Below are 20361 nucleotides of genomic sequence, written 5' to 3'. Positions count from 1 at the left end.
TTATTTTCAGAGCCTCCAGGACAGTCATGTGTAGCTCTGGTTAAGAACCACTGTTACCTCCAAGATCTTTTTCTACTACTTTTTTTTCTACTATTTTTCTGAGTGGCTCTGAAAACTCAATAGGCCCCTGCCAGGGCCATCTCTTAGATAATCTGTGAGCTAAATGAGTCCTTGTAAGTTGGACTGAGAACTTAATGATCATTTACAACCTGTTTTTTTATGGGGATGAGCTTGTCAAAGTCCAAATGTGCTGACCTAGTTTGGAAGGGAGCCTGCACAACCTGTCTTCAGATGCTGTGTGCCTCCCCAGCAGCCATCAGTCACAGCACTGAGTCAGAGCCAGATGTGGAGGGAGCCCCTGACATTGTGTGGCCTGGCCTTGGGCACTTCTGCTTTAGATATTCTGTGTGGCTTTTTAGCTCTTCCTAGCCCCTGGCTGCCTCACCAGAGCAGTAAGCTGGACTCCTCCTGAGCTCCTTTCCCTTAGGCAGTAGCTCTATGTGGTTGTGCTGTCTGCATTGCAATATTTTGCAAAATATTTCTCACATGTTTTTGCCTGCTTAAATAAATTTTAAAATCTCAAACTCAGCTGCCTCCAGGTCCAAGCAAGTACCATGAGTGACTGGAGCAGGCTGGGGAATGAGGCACTTGGAATGCCCGAGAGGCCATTGAGGTGGTTGATGGCAGAAGGGAGATTTCTTTCAGACTTTGCTATAAGCAAGAATCGGTGGTGGAGCTTTGAGACAGGCCACGTGGTTAGAGCAGGGATAGCAAATAGATTCCATTTCATGTGCCAGAGGGGAAAAAGCCAACTGACCGAACAAAACGCTGTGTGGGTAAGCTTACATGTGCAGGAAAACGATAAACCTCAATTCAATTTAGGGTAAAATGTAACTGTTCATCTTAGTCACTGGAATTCAAATAATATTATCAAGATTAAGTTAAGATTGAGAAGGCTTTTATTGTCATTTAAAGTAAAAATTAAACGTTATTACCCTGTCCTAGAGAAGCTGTAAATACGTGGGCAAAATACCATCATTTGGGAAAATAATTCAGAGTATAGAACTATTAGATCTATTTTTCCCACGTCATTGCCAAAATATTTTCTGTTGAATCATTTCCCCCCGATAAGTATCCTTTTTCTTTTCAGTGTTAGGCATGGGAACAATTTTTTTTCCCAATAGCATCCCTTTAGAGTTCTGTAAACTCTCTTACGACTTTTAAACTGCTTTGTGGCAGGTATAACAAATTGCTTCATTTTTAAAGTTTCAGTGAGTCCTTTATTTTGAAAATCCAATTAAGTAGATTTTAGATTCCTTCCCAGAAATCTAAGACGACAGCTAATCTAATGAGATAAAACAGTAAAAACTTACTCAGTAGTCCTCCAGCTCACTATGAAATCAAATTATGGCATCCAAACTGGGCTCAGAGGCGCAGGTGGATTTTGTAAACACTTGTAACGGGAGAAGACAGTGTTGCACAAAATCATATTCCCAGCAGAATGGAATCCACTGCCTGGCCCTGGGTGGGCTCTGTAGTTTCACTGTGAATACAAATCACGTTGCATGCAGTAGTGTTTATGTTGTTGCCCTACATACAATATTCAGATCCTTGGTAGATTAGTCAGTCTGTCTTATTTCTCAAAAATGCTTTCCGATATTTCCTGGTAACCAGCATTGAAAATGAGTTCATTAAAAATTCTCTCCATGCCCCATTTCGTTTTTTCATTTTAATTGACATATCAGTCAGTGTGCAAGTGTAAAAGCCAGCAGAACGGTGATCTGTCATGTGAATTTGTAAACCAAAACCCAGCAGCCCTGTGAGCCCAGGAGCCGTGGGAGCCATTGATGTTTGATGTTCGTGTTGGCACCTCGGCCATGTATTTGCCATCCTTGGGTGGGGGGTGACCTTGGTGGTAGAAAGATGAGCCTCTGCTCTCAAGGCCCCAGGGTGACTGAAAGGATTGAAAAGGAGCAATTTGGCAAAGTCTGGAAAAGCCAGCGTCTCTCAACCCCTGAAATGCCAGTTGGGAAAGCACAGAAATCCCCCTTCTGAGTAAGAAGAATTTGGATTTGGGAAGTGATTAAAAAGGATTGAAGTTTCATGGGAAAATGGACTTCACTTGTACATAGATCAGGGGTCAGCAAACTCTGGTCTGTGGGTTAAATGCGGCTGCCGCAGGCTCAGAATGGTTTTGGCATTTTTAAATAGTTGAAAAACATTAAAAGAGGAACAGTAGTTCATGACGTGTGACAATTAGGCAAAATTCACATTTCAGTGTCCATAAATAAAGGTTTATTGGGGCACAGCCAGGTCCGTTCATTTATACAATGTCTGTGGCAGCTTTTGTGCTGCAGTGGCAAGCTGAGTCATTATATAGAGACAGTATGGTCTGCAAGCCTGAAATGTTTGTTGTTGCTGAACTCTTGGGTAGAGAACTGTGTTTATTTAGGTCTTGTCCTGAAATATGTTTATCAGTAGAGACCAGAAAACAGTGATTAAAATACTTCAGCGTTTTTGAGGAGGTGAGTGGATGACGGTGCGTAGGTGCAGGGGAGACATAACTTCTGATTTCTTCCTGTCACCAGTGTCACCAGCACTGGGCTGTGCCTCCACATTCGGACTGAATTATCAGAGGCAACCACCCCTGTTCATTTTGGCAGCTGCTGCTTGCCTATTAGGCAGAGTGTCCAGGAAGAGAAAATACACCTCCAGCCCAGCCTCACCCATCCTCAAAGTGATTCTAAAAAGCCAGCTGTTGAGGTTTGCACCACATCCTGCAAGAGTTACTGATAGAGACCTGGGATTGGCCACCATTTTCTGTAAATGGCTGGATAGCAAATATTTTGAGCTCTGCAGGTCATACGGTGATGTCTTTCGCAACAATTCAATTCTGCTGTTGAAGCTCAGAAGCAGCCGCAGATAGCACACGAACACATGAGCCTGGCTGTGTCCCAGTGAAACTTCTGTAATACACTGAAATGTGAATTTCAAAAAATTTTCATGTGTTACTGAAATGTGAATTTCATAAAATTTTCATGTGTTACCAAATACTGTTTTTTTCCAGTCATTTTAAAATAATCAGTCTTCTGAGCTTTCTGGACATAAAATATGGGCGGTGAGCTAGGTTGAGGCTGCAGGTATAGTTTGCTGACCCTTGGTTTAGATAAACTAAGTGTAGGGCTTGCTAGTCAGTCCCTCTGGGTTTGAATCCCACAGTCGCACTTATTAGTGCTGGGGTCCTGGGCAAGTTACCTTTCAAGGCCTCACTTTCCTCATATGTAAAATGGGGGAAATAGTGATTCCTACCCAATAGGGTTGATGTGAGAATTAGAATAGATGTAGGTGCCAGCCTAGTGTCTGGGCATAGAAAGCACCCAGCAAATGTAGCTGCTACTGTTGTTGGCTATTATGAAGGCTCAAGTAGATCCCTACAGCCTTGGAGGAACCATTTGTGATATGGAGGTTTGATGGTCTTGAGCTGTCTTCAGTCCACAGTTCAATTAGATTGAATATGAGGCTGGAGGGTTTGGTGGTGCTGCCTTGCCTTTGTGTAGTTAAGTAGAACATGGTATATCCACAGAATAGGTTACTGTACAGGCATAAAAGAGGCGGTAGAGTTGTACATGTGTGTTCTGATGTGTAAAAATGCCCCTCATGTGTCTCTGCCTACCTGGGTGCATGTGTGTGTATGTGTGTGCATGTATGTGTCTGTGTGTGTATATATGTCCTTTGAAATCACTTCTCAGCCTTGGCACTGTTGACACTTGGACCTGAAGTAGGCAGAATAATGCTCTGCCCTCCCCAAACATGTCCAGGTCCCAATCTCCAGAATCTCTGAGTGTCTTAGATTACATGGCAAAGGGGGACTAAGTTTGGAGATAGAATTAAAATTTCTAATCAGCAGAAAGGGAGATTAGCCTGGACTAGCCAGGTGGGCCCAGTGTAATCGCAGAGGTCCTTAGCAGTGGAAGAGGGAGGTTGCAGAGTCAGAGGAAGATGTGACTGTGGCAGAGAGGCCCAGAGTGAACCGTACCGGCTTTGACAGTGCAGGAGGAGGACAAGGAACGCGGCCGACTCAAGAAGCTGGAAAGGGCGAGGAAGCAGATACTCCCCTCGCGTGTCCAGGAAGGCATTCAGCCCTGCTGCCACCTTGATTGTAGTCCAGGGAGACCTGGTTGGAAGTTCTGACTTGAGAAGTGTGATATAATACACTTGTGTTGTTCAAGCCACTAAGTTTGTGGTGATTTGTTACAGCAGCAATAGGAAACAAATCCAGGGCTGTATCCTTCCTTGTTCATAATTCTTTATATTATTTAGTGTGTGTGGGGGGGTTGCATTGAGGATAGTTAGTGGCATCCTGGCCTCTACCCTACAGATACCCATCATGACAACCACAAATGTCTCTAGACATTGCCAAGTGTCCTCTGGGGACACAGTTGCCTCCAGTTGAGAAGCACTAGTTTAAATTTAGAAAACAAATTGGGAAGGATATATAACAAATTCGTAACAGTAGTTCCCTCTGGGATATGGGATTGGAGGAATGGCTGGCTTTCCCTCCTCTTTTAACATAAAATTTTTAAAACTGTGGATTTCACCTCCCCCCACCCCCTGTAGACTTTTTTTTTTTTTTTTTTTGGTTTTCAACTGTTTTTTTTTTCCATTTTATAAAAAGATTAACCTTGAAAGGTAATATCACATTTCAATTTTAGTCATTATTAATTTTACTGTGGAAGGCAGTTCTGTACACCTATGGCTGCTTTTCGACCTAGTTTTATTAGATTTTGTTTGACATCGTGAATGTCCTTTTCCCCAAAGATGTGATAGACGTCCATTCGTTCGTTCATTCAGTGTGTTTCTTTTTTTTTTTTTTTTTTTTTTTGAGACGGAGTCTCGCTCTGTCGCCCAGGCTGGAGTGCAGTGGCGCGATCTCGGCTCACTGCAAGCTCCGCCTCCCGGGTTCACGCCATTCTCCTGCCTCAGCCTCCCGAGTAGCTGGGACTACAGGCGCCCACAACCGCGCCCGGCTAATTTTTTGTATTTTTAGTAGAGACGGGGTTTCACCGTGGTCTCGATCTCCTGACCTTGTGATCCGCCCGCCTCGGCCTCCCAAAGTGCTGGGATTACAAGCGTGAGCCACCGCGCCCGGCCCCTCAGTGTGTATTTCTTAAGTGGCAGGCAGGTGCTGAGCTTGGCGCTGGGGAGGAGTGATGACTTCAGAGCTCTCTCTCTGCCCTCATGGAACCTGCTGTCTAGCAGGGAGGAGGACAGTAGTGATCATTGCTTGGAAGACCACAGCCTGCACTGACCTTGTGGACTTGAGCATTCGTGTCCATGGTGTGGGAGTTCCTGGCTCCCATATACATGTTTTATGAAGGAAACTACCAGAAATCCATGATTAGAGATGGAAAATATCAGACCAATTGGAAATTTTCCTTTGACTCTTACCTGGTCTGAGCATTTTCTGTCTTTTTGGTATTCCAGACTGAAAACATTTCTGTTTTCTTCTTGCCTGGCAAGTGAGCTCAGTGAAACATCCTATTAGCCACACTGCAGGGTTGGACATTACCATACCAGGTCAAGGGAAAGTGACCCTATCAAGGCCTGAGCAGCACCGTTGCTTTGAGAATTACAAGGAGAAAATTTGTGCTTTACCAAAAAGCAAATTAAAAATCCTGCCTAGTATAAGCCTTGTTTGAGTGACTAGTGAAATTGCAGAATAGCTTCATAGGAAAAAACAAACCCCAGAGTAAAATGGCGAGTGGGAAGTTCCTTCCTGATTCGTATTGTTTTTCCAGTTGCAGACAGGAAACATTCAAGGGTGTTTTCAAGCCCAGAACACTGGACACAAAGAAGGCTCTGACAAAGCAGAAAAAACCCATATACAAAAAGTTTAGGAACATGGAGCAAAATGTCTGATTCAAAACAATCTCGGTTGGGCGCAGTGGCTGACGCCTAGCACTTTGGGAGGTGGAGGCGGGAGGATGGCTTGAGCTCAGGAGTTTGAGACCAGCCTGGGCAATGGAGTAAGAATCCATCTCTATAAAAAATATTTAAAAAATTACCTGGGCATGATGGTGCACATCTCTCGTCCCAGCTGCTAGGAAGGCTGAGGTGGGAGGATAGCTTGAGCCCAGGGGTTCGAGGCTGCTGTGGGCTGTGATCAGGCCGCTGCACTCAGCATGGGAGGAAGAGCAAAACGTTGTCTCAAAAAAAAAAAAAAAAAACCCCAAAATCTGGCTGGGCGCGGTGGCTCATGCTTGTAATCCCAGCACTCTGGGTGACCGAGGCAGTCAGATCGCTTGAGCTCAGGAATTTGAGACCAGCCTGGCCAACATGGTGAAATCCCGTCTCTACTAAAAATACAAAAATTAGCTGAGCGTGGTGGCTCATGCCTGTAGTCCCAGCTACCTGGTGGGCTGAGGTGGGAGAATCAGTAGAGCCCAGGAAGCAGAGATTGCAGTGACCTGAGATTGTGCCACTGCACTCCAGCCTGGGTGACAGAACGAGACCCTGTCTCAAAAAAAAAATTTTATATATATATATATATTTATTTATTTATTTTGATTTATCAAGTATTATTTTTATGATTGGATCACTTTGTCTACTGGTTTGTTTTTTTTTTTTTTTTTGTCTGTAGGTGTCTTGATGAATTCAATCTCTTGCCCCCTGCCTTGCTTTAATGAATTACAAAAATTCAACCCAAGATAACATTTCTCAGTAAAAACCAGCACGTTTCTGTGGCTTATGTACATGCCTATTGAATGGGCACCTTGGCCGATAGTGGAATAATTGCTGGACTTTTCATATCTCTGGTAAAGGTGAACACTGCAAAACAGTTCATGATAGGAAGCACCGAGGCTTTGACCAGTCACAGTGATGAGGGAGATCAGGCCATTTGGACCACATTATTGGAAGAGATGGAGACAGTGCCAAGTCCTGAAAATTAAGATGGACAGCCCACAGGCCAGCAAAAGAATCTTTGTGTAAGGGATCCATTCCAGTTTGTGTATTATACTCCATAGTCATGATTTGTCACTTAAAAGTAATTCTTCCCAATTATAGGTCACTTTTAATAATCTCAGGGAACTCTAGTTGGGTTTTGGATTTTTTTTGTACAATTTTTTTTTTCTTTTTTGAGACGGAATCTCACTCTGTTGCCCAGTCTGGAGTGCAGTGGCACGATCTCAACTCACTGCACCCTCCGCCTCCCAAGTTTAAGCAATTCTCGTGCCTCAGCCTCCCAGGCAGCTGGGACTACAAGTGTGTGGCACCACATCTGGCTAATTTTTGTATTTTTAGTAGAGATGAGGTTTTGCCATGTTGACCAGGCTGGTCTTGAACTTCTGACCTCAAGTGATCCACCCACCTCGGCCTCCCAAGGTGCTGGGATTATAGGTGTGAGCCACACCGGCCCCCCCTGCCCCCAGCCTCTACAATTGATTTTTTTTTTTTAATTTATTTATTATTATTATACTTTAAGTTGTAGGGTACATGTGCATAACGTGCAGGTTTGTTACATATGTATACTTGTGCCATGTTGGTGTGCTGCACCCATCAACTCATCATTTACATCAGGTATAACTCCCAATGCAATCTCTCCCCCCTCCCCCCTCCCCATGATAGGCCCCGGTGTGTGATGTTCCCCTTCCTGAGTCCAAGTGATCTCATTGTTCAGTTCCCACCTATGAGTGAGAACATGCGGTGTTTGGTTTTCTGTTCTTGTGATAGTTTGCTAAGAATGACGGTTTCCAGCTGCATGCATGTCCCTACAAAGGACACAAACTCATCCTTTTTGATGGCTGCATAGTATTCCATGGTGTATATGTGCCACATTTTCTTAATCCAATCTGTCACTGATGGACATTTGGGTTGATTCCAAGTCTTTGCTATTGTGAATAGTGCTGCAATAAACATACGTGTGCATGTGTCTTTATAGCAGCATAATTTATAATCCTTTGGGTATATACCCAGTAATGGGATGGCTGGGTCATATGGTACATCTAGTTCTAGATCCTTGAGGAATCGCCATACTGTTTTCCATAATGGTTGAACTAGTTTACAATCCCACCAACAGTGTAAAAGTTCTACAATTGATTTTAAAAGAAAACAACTAAGCCTGCAGATCTAAAATTGATTTTATTATTGTAACATATATAGCCTCCACAGACACAGGAAGCATAGGGGAAATTTCTTTGTAAACAGTACATTAACATTTTCATATAATATATTCAATATAGTTTTCAGCCTCCAGACCTTTTCACGTAAAATACCTCTAAAGCAGAGGGTCCAGTTAATTTGAAAAAAAAAGGCTGGAAATATACTGATATTCTTTATGTTTTGGATACTCTGAGGTATGTTTTCAGTTGTGCATTTGTAGAGCTTGACATTGGACCAGTTCTTTAAGTTAGGCATGCTTCACCCCTGGCCATATCAAACATGCTACTTAAAAATGTAAGTAACATGCTATTTTTAAAAAACCTCAAAACTGTATTCATGTAGTTTGAAAAGTCAAATAATATAGTAAAGGCTTATCACAAAATATGGTGGGTTCACTCCCTACTCTCTGAGATTTCCCAACTCCAGAAGCAACTACTTTGAATTATTAACAGTTTATTGTGACATTTATTCATATTCATAATTACAAGTAATACATGTAAATGGTCCTTTGGGTTATCAAATTAGGTATTGTCTGTTGACTTTCTGTTCTGATATATGAGGGTTTACAGCCCTTTCCCTCTGCGTCTGCTCCCCCATCCTTCCAATACGGTTATAATTTTTCATTATATTACTATTTGATGTTTATATTATGTCTAATCAATTATTTGCAGCTGAGCCTACTAGTACTATGACTATCTTTCTGTTTCTAGTCGACTTTTTGTTTTTCCTGAAGTTAATACTTGCCTTGTTTTTATGTTTGCTTTATTTTCTTTGTGGCTGTTGCAGCACTGTGTTCATAACAGTTTAATAACTGCCAAGCTCCTATTTGAATTGTTTGTGGTTGTTTATGTTTTTAATTTCAAGTACCAGTGTGAGGTTACTGAGCAAGAAGTTGGGAAAAGATGCACATGGTTGGTTGTTCTGAGCTGGCTCTAGCATACCCCTGAGCTATTACTAACTCTCCCACATCTGCTTATAACCCACACTGGGATTGTAGAGCAAGTTCTTCTCTTCTTCTGTTATTTTTTAAAAAATAATCTGCTCTTAAAAAGGACATATTTATTCTGATTCTCAGGTCGAATCTCTTCTTTTGAACTTGTGAAAATTTTAGTAGGCCTTGAGACTTTTCTGTGTATATTCGTACTTACAGAAGGAAGTCATTTTAGAGTTGAGGTGGATTCTGTCAGAGATGTACAGGGCCCTGTCCAGATTTGGGGGTTTTGGCTAGGGAAGAAAGGCAAAAGTTACCCAATCCCTGGTGGCATTCTGCTAAAGGAGGGATGAGGCATTGGCAAGAGGAATGGGGGTGTCTAATGGTGAAGCTCTAACAATCTCATGCCAGGTGTGTTCTTGCTAGGCTGACTGTCAGGTTTCTTTTTGAGTCTGGTTCTTTGACCTCATGGTCAGCTGGGGCCCTGCTTCCCTTCCCTAACTGGTATGACTACCCGTGTTTGGCTCTTCAGCAATGTCTGGCACTGTGCATGCCAAGCAAGGTCTAGGGTGGCATATGTTGGCCTGCTGCTGGTGGAACCTTTTCATAGAGTTGAGAATTGACTGCGTCTGGAAGCTGGGGCCTTGACTTTGTCTCCAGGCCCTGATCCTCTGGCCCTGAGAGGTATTTGAGTCAGGCCAGAATTCCAGTTTCCTGCAGAAACTGGTGAGTGAGCCAGCCACCCTATAGGCATCTCCAGGTTAACTGGGACAGTGACATGATGACAAATGTTAGAATCCCCCGTGGCGATGCCCTGTTCTGACTAACATGCCGTTGCCCTAAGTGGAGACTGGAGGAGCAGCGCACTACGTTCCCTAGCCCACAGTTGGCACTGCTCTGAGCTTAGCAGCGTTTCGAGGTCATTGTAGGGGTCTCCTTTACTTTCTGGCTCAAAGAGCTTTTCCTTCTCTTGCATTGGTTCCTGGCCAAGATATGCAACCCCCATTCTGAATTTCCGGTTCATTGAGAGCCTTCCCCTGACTCCCTTCACTGTTCAGAACTGAAACATACTTTTTCTTTCTCTTTTAAAAATGTCCTCCATGCCAGGCGCCGTGGTTGACACATGTAATCCCAGCACTTTGGGAAGCCAAGGCGGGCAGATTACTTGAGGTCAGGAGTTCAGGACCAGCCTGGCCAACATGACGAAACCGCGTCTCTTCTAAAAATACAAAAATTAGCTGGGCAAAGTGGTATGCACCTGTAACTCCAGCTACTTGGGAGGCCGAGGCACGAGAATCGCTTGAATCTGGGAGGTGGAGGTTGCAGTGAGCCGAGATCACACCACTGCAGTCCAGTCTGGGCAACAGAGTGAGACTGTCTCAAAAAATAATAATAATAACATAAAAATAAAAATTATTATGGTCTGACAATTGAGACTCCACCAGCTTGGAATGCCTCTTATTGCTGGCCACCGTGTTGGTTTAATGGAATGGTCGATGAAATTAGTAGTAGTTCAAAGCATAACAGAGAAAGTTGTGGAAATACTTTGTTTCTTTTAAAAGTAAGGATAGAGAGGGAATTTGAAGGAGGAACTAATTGTTACTGTGTGTGATGGTCTAGACTTGTATCTTTGCGTACGTTTCTGATTGTGAACTGAAGTTTAAGCTTCTGTAGGACAGTGTTTCCTCAAAGCCTTGTCTAGAGACCTCCTGCACTGGAATTCTGAGCAAGGATTGGCTGTTAAAAATGCAGGGTCTGTTGAATCAGAATAGAATCTCCAGAGGGACCTGGGAAATGGCATTTTATGTCAGTGCCTCCTGCGCTTGGTGATTCTGTACCTGCTCAAGTTGGGGAAGCACTACTCAGGATCGTTTGTTCTTGTTTTGGGCTGCTGTTCCCCACAAAGTTTGTTTAGTTATTTTTCTTTGGTTTTGCTTAAATTGCTGTCTGATATAAAAATGGGTAAAATGCCCCCGCCAACCCTTCTAAATTCATTTCTGCCTGTTTTGCTTTAAACTCCAGGCTAATAATTATGGAATTTTAGGAGTTGCCTTTCACTTTTGGATTTCTAACTCTGAACTTTTAATTTTTCCCACAGAGCTGAGAAAACAGAAGTCCTCAGTGAAGATCTATTACAGGTAACAAAATATAGTCTCCTTTAAATGATCTGTTTAAAGAATGGAAAAAAATTCCTGTGTGAGAATTGAGGCTTGTGGGCTTTTTTTTTTTTTTTTTTTTTTGAACCAGAAGCAGAATAAAATTAATTAGTGTGATTTTGAGCAGGAAAGAAAATCAGTTTGGTTGCATGATGATGAAAAGGGGATCTGAAACCCAGCTACCTGGGTTTGAGTCTCAGGTCTGCCCCTGGTTAGCTTTGTGGCTTCAGGGATTTACTGAACTTTCCTGTGCCTCAGTTTCCACTTCTCTAAACTGAGGGAAAGGCTGTATCCACCTCACAGGTTGTTAGGAAGGTTTAATGAGTTAAGCAGGAACAGCACTGGGAACGGAGCCTGGCATGTGGTAAGTGCTAGGTATTAGTGATCTGTTGTTGTTATTACCACCAGTGCAAGCCACAGACACTGTTTCTGACGTGAAACATCCCTTGATTTGCCTTGTGTTCTCCTGCCTCTTTCTTCCCATCTCTGTTAGAGCAGTTGTGTGGCATTTCCCCAGGGGGCTGTGCGTCCCAGTGGGGCGGAACCAGCATTTATTTGCTGTTTCTTGAATACCTTGCATAGGGACTCAATAGACATGGGTCTTCTCAACAGATATTAAATGAGCACCTTCTGTTTCTGTGAAAGATAAGGCACTGGGAGAAATCAGTGAACAAAACAGATCAAGGCTTCTGTCCTCGTGGAGTTTACATTCTAGTGGAAATTGGAATCAAAATTAAATTACGGAATTACTTTGTTCATTTTTTGCTTTGTTCATTTTGCTTTTCTCTGGTGGCAAATGAATGTGCATTAGTTTTCTAATGTTTGAAAATCTGGCCATTGCAAGATTTGGGGAAGGTAATGTGGAATCTGCTCCTAAATGTCCCCTTGCCCGCCAGCCCTGAGTCCTGGGCTATGGGCTTGGATCTGAAGAAACGCTGCTCTTTTGAGAAAGAGGCACAAGCCATCTCAGTGCGTAAAATGGTTTGGGGTCAAAATGTGTTCTGTTTTGAATTTGTTGATTTATCTTTAAAATAGAAAGCCTCCCAAAGGGCCTGCTCTCATTCTTCATGAGTCATCAGAATACACATTTTTGGCATTCCTTCCTGTAAAAAGCAGCTCTCTTGGCCATAAACAGCCATATTCTAGCAATAGTATTTTGGGAAGCTGCTTATGATGCGTGGGTTCCCTAAGCTGACTGCCCATTCTGCTTTAGAGGTTTATTTAAAACACACACACACACACACACACACGCACGCACACACACACCCACCCAAACCCAATAAGGAAAAATTTTGAAAACACAGATCTTGCAGTTAAATTGTGGAACGTTTATTTTGCTGCTTCTGTCTGATGTACATTGTGTGGAAGGCTCTGTTGCCATGAGCTGGAGAGAACTCTTTGGCATCCCTGTGTTTTTTTCCACTTGTCAGTGGGTCTGGGCCTGGATCATTCATTCGCATCTCTGCCTGGTCTGACCTGGTGCTTTTCTGGTACTGTAGTGTGTAAGCTGACTGGCACCACTCAGTGCGACAGCAAGGTGCAGCCAAGATCATCCCTTTTCCCTGCACATAGATTCAGCCGTGCTTTTCCTACCAGCATGCAGACACCACAAAAGGAAGAGGATGAATGTGTTCTCTTTTGTCTCTGCCTTGTCAGATTGAGCGACGCCTGGACACGGTGCGGTCAGTATGCCACCATTCCCATAAGCGCTTGGTGGCATGTTTCCAGGGCCAGCATGGCACCGATGCCGAGAAGAGACACGTGAGTATCAGATGTGACTCAGACCCAGAGTTCCTGCGTCTCTCTGAGGCTTTTCAACCCCGGGATTGGTTGGTTGTCCTAAGTGGCATCAGTGGATTGGCCTTTGGTGACTTCTATCACCAAGCACGCTCGTGACGACTGCATGACCGTAGCATTCTTTTGTGTTTAAGACATCGCTGGGCTGGAAGCACTCCTTACACGGAATCTTCTCCAGGTGCTTTTGAAGGCTCCACGATCATGTGTCATTGATAAGAGAATGGCTGTGTCGGTTATGCATCTTCTGCTGACAGAAAGCGGAAAGCCTGTCTTAAATTGACGTTGAAGTAGAAGTAATGTATTGGTTTGCTAACTGAAAAGTCCAGAGGTTGGGATGGACTTGAGGTCAGGCTTCATGTAACATTTCAGTAGTGTGATGAAAAACCCAGTTTCCTTCCTCCTCTCTCCTCTGCCCTCAGGTCTGCTTTGTCCCTGGACAGGCACCCTCATAATGGCAAGTTGGCTACTGGCAGCTGCTATGGCTACTTGTTCCTTGAGTGTGGCCAGTGGGCGAGCCTCTTTCCCAGTAGTTCCCCTCCTCTCCCCTCCTGCCTCTTTTTCTTTCTTTTTTTTTTCTTTTAGGATTTTTGCTTCCCTTCCCCTTTCCCTTGCCTTCTCCTCTTTTCTTTCCTGATGGGGTCTCACTCCATGACCCAGGCTCTAGTGCGGTAGTACAGTCATAGCTCACTGCAGCCTCAAACTCCTGGGCTCAAGAGATCCTCCCGCTTCAGTCTCCCAAGCAGCTGAGACTACAGTACACACCACCATGCCTGGCTAATTTTTTGAACTTTTTCGTAGAGATTGGGATCTCGCTTTGTTACCCAGGCTGATGTAGAACTCCTGGCCTCAAGCAGTCCTCCGACCTCGGCCTTCCAAAGTGCTGGAATTACAGGCATGAGCCACCCATACCTGGCCCCAGTAGTTTTTCTTGATGGAGTGAGAAAGCTGCTTTTTCCAAACTCTTGGCAGATTGAAAGCGCTTTCCATTGCATTGATTTGTATGGAGTTACATTCACCATTTTTGACTGTTCTGTTCCACCCTAGTGACCATGGATAAGGGGTGAGGAGATGGGATGTGCTGATTGGTTTAAGGTAGTTGGGCCCAGGCCTAGAGCATGGGCTATGGTCTTACCTCCGGCTCATAGACTTTATCAAGGCCAGTGTAGATCCCTGAGAAGAATCAGGATACTAGTATAGAGAGGAAGAGGGATGGACTCTAGGAGAGCCCTCCAGTGTCTGTTCAGGGTCCACTTGTTCAGAGCATTCATTTCCTAGGTAGAGCCAGTGGAGCACAGCAACCTTTGTTCATGAGGGAGTTCCATCCTTGCTTTTACAAGTTCCCAGCTTATGAGCATGCAGTAAACCTTAGAGCCCATGCAACATTGAAGTGACAATTTCGGTGACACACAGGGAGGCTATGATTTGCTATATTGTCACCAGGTGTCTCAAAAGTGAACACTATTAATAGTATGCAGATGATCTGTGTTACCCTTTTATGTTTCCTACAGACTTTTATGGGGCACTGTGGCAGCAGGGTTATTCCACTCTTGCACAACAGTGAGGATTCTGCAATCATGTCTGTCACAGGAATGGAAGTTTGCATACACCTATGCTTCCACACTTGCCGCAAAGCTCCGTCCCTCAGAACCAGACCCAGCCTACTGGTTCTGCTTCCTGCAGCTCCTTGTCCTTCTCTTGCCTTCTTCTGCTCTACTCACCCTTTTCACATTGTTTCCTTAGGTTCTCTGCTTCTCTTCCTTATTCTCCAAGTCATATTCTCTGGGACACCTCCTCTGTTCTTATGGCTTCTAACTGATGTGTTTATGCCAGTGACTTCTAAGCCAGTGACTTTTCTTCTATGCCAGTGACTTTTCAACCAAGCAAAAAACTTACTCTCTTAGATGTCTATATTCTAGCATGCATGATCAGTTCTTCCTTCTGTGTTGACTCTCTGAATTCCATCCACCCTTTTATGCAGGCTGGAAACGGGGGGGGCTTTCTTATATTCCCTGTTATTTTTTATTTTTTTATTTTTATTTTTTTCAAGACAAGGTCTCACTCTGTTGTCCCTGCTGGAGTGTTGTGGCATGATCCTGGCCTATTGCAACATCAACCTCCTGGGCTCAAGCCATCCTCCCACCTCAACCTTTAAGTAGCTGGGACTACAGGCTCGTGCCACTAAGCCTGGCTAATTGTGTTTGTTTTTTTGTTTTTTTGTTTTTTTCATAGTAGAGATGAGGTCTCATCTGTTGCCCAGGCTGGTCTTGAATTCCTAGGCTCAAACAATTCTCCCGCCTTGGCCTCCCAAAGTGTTGGGATTACAGGCATGAGCTACTGTGCTGGGCCTCGCTTTTATTTTATCCTCCAAACCCCATAACTGCCTGATTAGCAAGTCCTTTGATTTCTCTCTGTGAATATTTTAAATGGCTCACCTCCACTCCATCTCTACCACCTTGACCTTGATGTAAGACCTGACTCCCTCTCACCTGGACTGTTGTAGTCACCTCCTGAGCTACATTTCCTGTCTATAATTTCCTTTCCAGTCTGTCTTCAACCCAATCACCAGAGTCAGTTTCCTGAAATACAAATCAATCTTCTCATCCTCCTGCCTAAAAAAAAGAATCTTGGCTTAGTGGTTCTTAACAGGGACCAGAATTACACCCCTGGGGGCATATGGAAATGTGTAGAGACAGTTTCGGTCATCAGAGGGACTGGCAGACACCACTGACGTTTGGAGGGTGAACCAGGATGCTAAACGTTTTTTTGTTTGTTTTTTGAGGCGGAATCTTGCTCTGTCGCCCAGGCTGGAGTGCAATGGCGCGATTCCGGCTCACCGCAACCTCCACCACCCAGTTCAAATGATTCTCCTGCCTCAGCCTCCCGAGTGGCTGGGACTATAGGTGCACGCCACCAAGCCTGGCTAATTTTTGTATTTTTAGTAGAGACAGGATTTCACCATGTTAACCAGGCTGGTTTCCAACTCCTGACCTCAGGTGATCCTCCCTCCTCAGCTTCCCAAAGTGCTGGGATTACAGGCGTGAGCTTCCGTGCCTGGCCAAGATGCTAAATGTTTTGTAATGCCTGGTGAAATAGTTCCACACAAGAAGTATCTTAATGCTAGAAGTGCCTCTTCTGAGGGACGCTGGCTGGTTCCCATTGCCTGGGATAAAGTCCACGCTGTTTAGATGGCTTAAGCCCTTTCTCAGCTGATTCCATTTCTCCTTATCAGCTTCACTGTCTCCTACTTCCTCCCATTCACACTCTGTGTCAGCCACATAACACTCACCAGTCCCCAAATATGTCACTGTCCCTCACAGTTCTATCTAGTTCCTGTTGTCTTCCTTGAGACACAGTCCAAGTGTCACATATATTCAGTAGAAACAAATATTTATCAATCACCTACTGTGTACAAGTGCTGGAGATATAAAATGAATGAAATGTAAGTTTTCATGGTCTTGTGGGGGAGATACATACAAATGGATCATTATAAAACAAGATACTCAATAAAACATGCACAGGGTGTTATGGGGGGCCTAGGATGGGTACCAAAGGAAAAGGGAGGTAGTCAGGTGAGGCTTCCTGGAGGAGGTGGTGTCTGCCCTATAAAGGAGGGAAATTAGTGGCAGGTGGTGGGAATATTCCAGGCCCCTGGGGCAAAAGTGCTTGGTCCTCATTTCTGAAACCTAATGCTTTAGCTTTCCTTTTCCAATGTCAAAAGTACCAAAGACAGGGTTCTGAGGATGCCTACACTTTGCACTTGGGAAGAGGAGTTACCACAACAATGGTGAGAGAAGACTGATATGGAGAAAATTGTAGCAGTCTCCAGGGCTCTAGAAGACACAGGAGGAGCCTCCCAAAGACCTCTCATGCTCCCTGCATGGGAAGAGGCAAGAATGGAAGGAGAGAGACATGGGGCAGGTGACCTTCTCAGTCCAGCCACCATTGACATGCTACAATGCTCATGGGTCAGATAGGATAGATTATTAGATTAGAGAATTATTTATTTTTGTGCGATTGGCATACGCTTTACAAATTCAGTCTTTAGAGCTTTTAAAATTCATCCCTGGCCAGGCATGGTGCTGCACTCCTGTAATCCCAGCACTTTGGGAGGCCAAGGCAGGCACAACTTGAGCTCAGGAGTTCAATACCAGCCTATGCAACATGGCACAACCCCATCTCTCTAAAAAATAAAAAATTAGCCATACATGGTGGCACGTGCCTGTAGTCCCAGCTACTCAGGAGGCTGAGGTGGGAGGATGGCTTGAGCCCCAGAAGTGGAGGTTGCAGTGAGCTGAGATTGCATCACTGGCCTCCAGCCTGGGCATCAGTGCCAGACCCTGTCTCAATAATTAATTAATTAATTAATTAATTAATTCATCCCTGATGATAGAAAGCTCTTCACCTCTAGGAAGCACAGAGCCCTCCCTGTGGAGGAGTTCAGTGTTGATACTTGATTAATGAACCCATATGTTAAGCAGAGTTTCCTTGTTTATGTACATAGGAAACAAGATTGTTGTGGCTTTGGGGCCAGGTTGGGGAAACCACAAAACTATTTACAGCTGCCATCTTGAGTGATACTTGTCAAAATAGACTTCTCTATTATTTTTTTCCCACAGACTCCTAAAGTTCCAGAGTTGCACAGTATATTTGTCTTAATTATTGCATTGATCTTTAGTAGGTATTTAACCTCCTTTAGAAAGGCAGCATAACCAGAAGGTAGGAGTTATCCCCTATTATTCTCATATCTTCCTTGTCCAGAGCTGGGGCAGCTGGGAATAGTCTCCTTGTAGCACAGATGGAGCCCATTATTTATTTATTTGAAAATAATTTTGTGGGAAGCCGAGGTGGGAGGATTACTTGAGACCAGGAGTTTGAGACCAGCCTGAGCAACATAGTGAGACCTTGTCTCTATAAAAAATTAAAATGAAAAAATCAATAATTTGGGGAGAGGGGAAATGGGTAAATGCCTTTGTTGATTTTTAAATTTCAGTTTACTGTTTTAAATAGGTTCTACATTTATATGGTCAAAATTCAGCATATACAAAAGAACTTACAGTAAGGTGCCTCCCAGCCCATTTCCCCAGGCACCCACTTCCCTCCTCCAGAGCCACTGCTCTTAGTAGCTTCTTGTATAGCCTTGCAGAGATAGTCTGTCCAGTACAAGCCAGTACATATGCGATCGTATCAGATGGAGCCCTTTGGAGGCAGAAGAGTCAGGTGACATACCAGGAGTGGACCCTGTGTTTTTAACATGAATGTCCTTTCTACTGGGCAGGTGAAATTACTTGGGTTGCTGCAGAATTGAAAGCATTTCTTGTTAGCAGATTATGACGTTATAACCAGCCCGCTTGTACTTGCCAGGCCTCTTCTGAGATAAGCCATTGGCCCATAGGGAAGACACTGAACAGAGGCTGGGGCCATCAGCACTCAGGTCTGACTCCTGCCTCTCTCTGGGGTGCCTGGCCAGACCACTTGACCTCCTTCGGCTTCGGGTTCCTTGACTGTACGATTAGAACATTAGATCAGGTGATTCTGTGGTCATTGCCAGCTGAAAAACAAATCTCTCGTAGGAAAATGAGTGGCTTTGTATTCAAAAACTGTTTGGATATTTAGCTAGAAGTTTTTAGTATTTAAGTAAAGCTACATTTTAGAATGATAGCCAAATTAAGAGCCAGTTTAGAATGGGTGCGGTGGTTCACGCCTGCAATCCCAGCACTTTGGGAGGCCGAGGAGGGCAGATCACTTGAGGTGAAGAGTTTGAGACCACCCTGGCCAACATGGCAAAACCCTGTTTCTACTACAAGTACAAAAATTAGTTGGGTGTGGTGGCACATGCCTATAATCACAGCATGGGAGGCTGAGGCACGAGAATCACTTGAACCTGGGAGGCAGAGGTTGCAACGAGCCGAGATTGCCCCACTACGCTGTATCCTGGGTTATAGAGCAAGACTGCCTCAAAAAAAAAAAAGAAAAAGCCAGTTTAAGAATGAGTGTTGTAGCCAAAGCTTTTGAAATTGAGCACTTTATTGCATTTACCTATCAGGATAACCATTTAGAAAGCAAGGTCTATTTCTCTCTCATGTCCCTAGTGCCTTGAACATAGTGTGCTTTGATTCATTAATAATAATAGAAACAGGCTGGGTGTGGTGGTTCATGCCTGTAATCCCAACACTTTGGGAAGCTGAGGCACGCATATCGCTTGAGCTCAGGAGTTCGAGATCAGCCTGGTCAGGATACCCCATTTCTATCCAAAATACAAAAATTAGCTGGGCATGGTGACGCAGGCCTGTAATCCCACCTACTTCGGTGGCTAAGGCAGGAGAGTTGCTTGAACCTGGAAGGTGGAGGATCATGCCACCACATTGTAGCCTGGGCGACAGACTGAGACCCTGTCTCAAAAAAGCAAACAAAAATAATAAGCAGAAGAACAGCAACAGCAATAATAATAACAGCTAATGTTTACTGAATACTTACAATGTGTTAGGTACTTGATACATTTTCTGTAGTCAAACTGAAACAGAGAGATCATCATACAACTAATACCTGTGAGACCAGAACCTGAACTCAGACAGGCTGTCTCCCACCTGTGTAATTTGCCTGGAAGGAGAAATTAATGAATGATGTTCTGAAAAAGATCATTGAGAATGGGTATCAAATAATAATGAGAAAAAACACACACTGTCTTCTGTCTTCCAGAAAAAACTGCCTCTGACAGCTCTCGCTCAGAATATGCAAGAAGCATCAACTCAGCTGGAAGACTCTCTCCTGGGGTAAGAGTTGCTGCCTTCAGAGTGCCAAGCGCCATGTGGGTTGGTGGAAGTGGCTGAGCCAGGTGGTGTGTGTAGGACCTGTGAGAGGAACTGTGAGCATTGATGGCATGGCTCATCTGCTAGGAGACCGGCTCAGACTCCTTGGGAGAAAGTGGGGTCAAGGCCGCCGGGTTGCTGGAGAATCTTTCTTTTAGTAGGTGTCAGGCTGGAGTTGGATGGCAGAAAGGGCCATTAACAAAAAAGCAACTGATAGGATCAATGCCTATTCTCCTAATCTTGGACAGAAAGAACCTGGTCCCTTCTGTGTTCCAGGTGTTAGCTCAGATTTAGAAACTCTGACCAGACCCTTTCAGTTCTTAGAGTCACATCCTTTACACGTGGTCACCAAAACATCCATGGTAGTTATCTAAAAAGAGTGTATATTCTGAATTATTGAATTTTTTTTTTTTTACAATTGGCATGTATTCTTTAAATAATTTAAAAATGTAAGTAAGAACAAAGCAGTTTTTATTGTCGGAGGGAAGGTATACCCTTCCTTCTGTCTGCT

General features: G+C 44.0%; 1 protein-coding gene across 35 annotated transcripts in view; it reads left to right on the top strand.

Annotated features, from left to right (window-relative positions):
- Positions 1-20361, top strand: part of ARHGAP17 (Rho GTPase activating protein 17) — a 118416-nt gene that overhangs the window by 26173 nt on the left and 71882 nt on the right. For all 35 annotated transcript variants that reach the window (XR_012429475.1, XR_012429471.1, XR_012429470.1 and 32 more), the window contains exons 2-4: positions 11190-11229; positions 12904-13008; positions 19741-19814. Coding sequence is in view for 17 of the 35 variants with exons in the window: in XM_045382201.3 (XP_045238136.2) it covers positions 11190-11229; positions 12904-13008; positions 19741-19814 (219 nt within the window). In the remaining 18 variants the exon portion in view is untranslated. The remainder of the gene's footprint in view (positions 1-11189; positions 11230-12903; positions 13009-19740; positions 19815-20361) is intronic.

Source organism: Macaca fascicularis, chromosome 20, assembly GCF_037993035.2.
Source record: "Macaca fascicularis isolate 582-1 chromosome 20, T2T-MFA8v1.1".
In the NCBI taxonomy this organism is placed as follows: domain Eukaryota; kingdom Metazoa; phylum Chordata; class Mammalia; order Primates; family Cercopithecidae; genus Macaca; species Macaca fascicularis.
The sequence above is the reverse complement of the archived record's forward strand: the minus strand, read 5'-3'. Positions and strand labels throughout refer to the sequence as shown.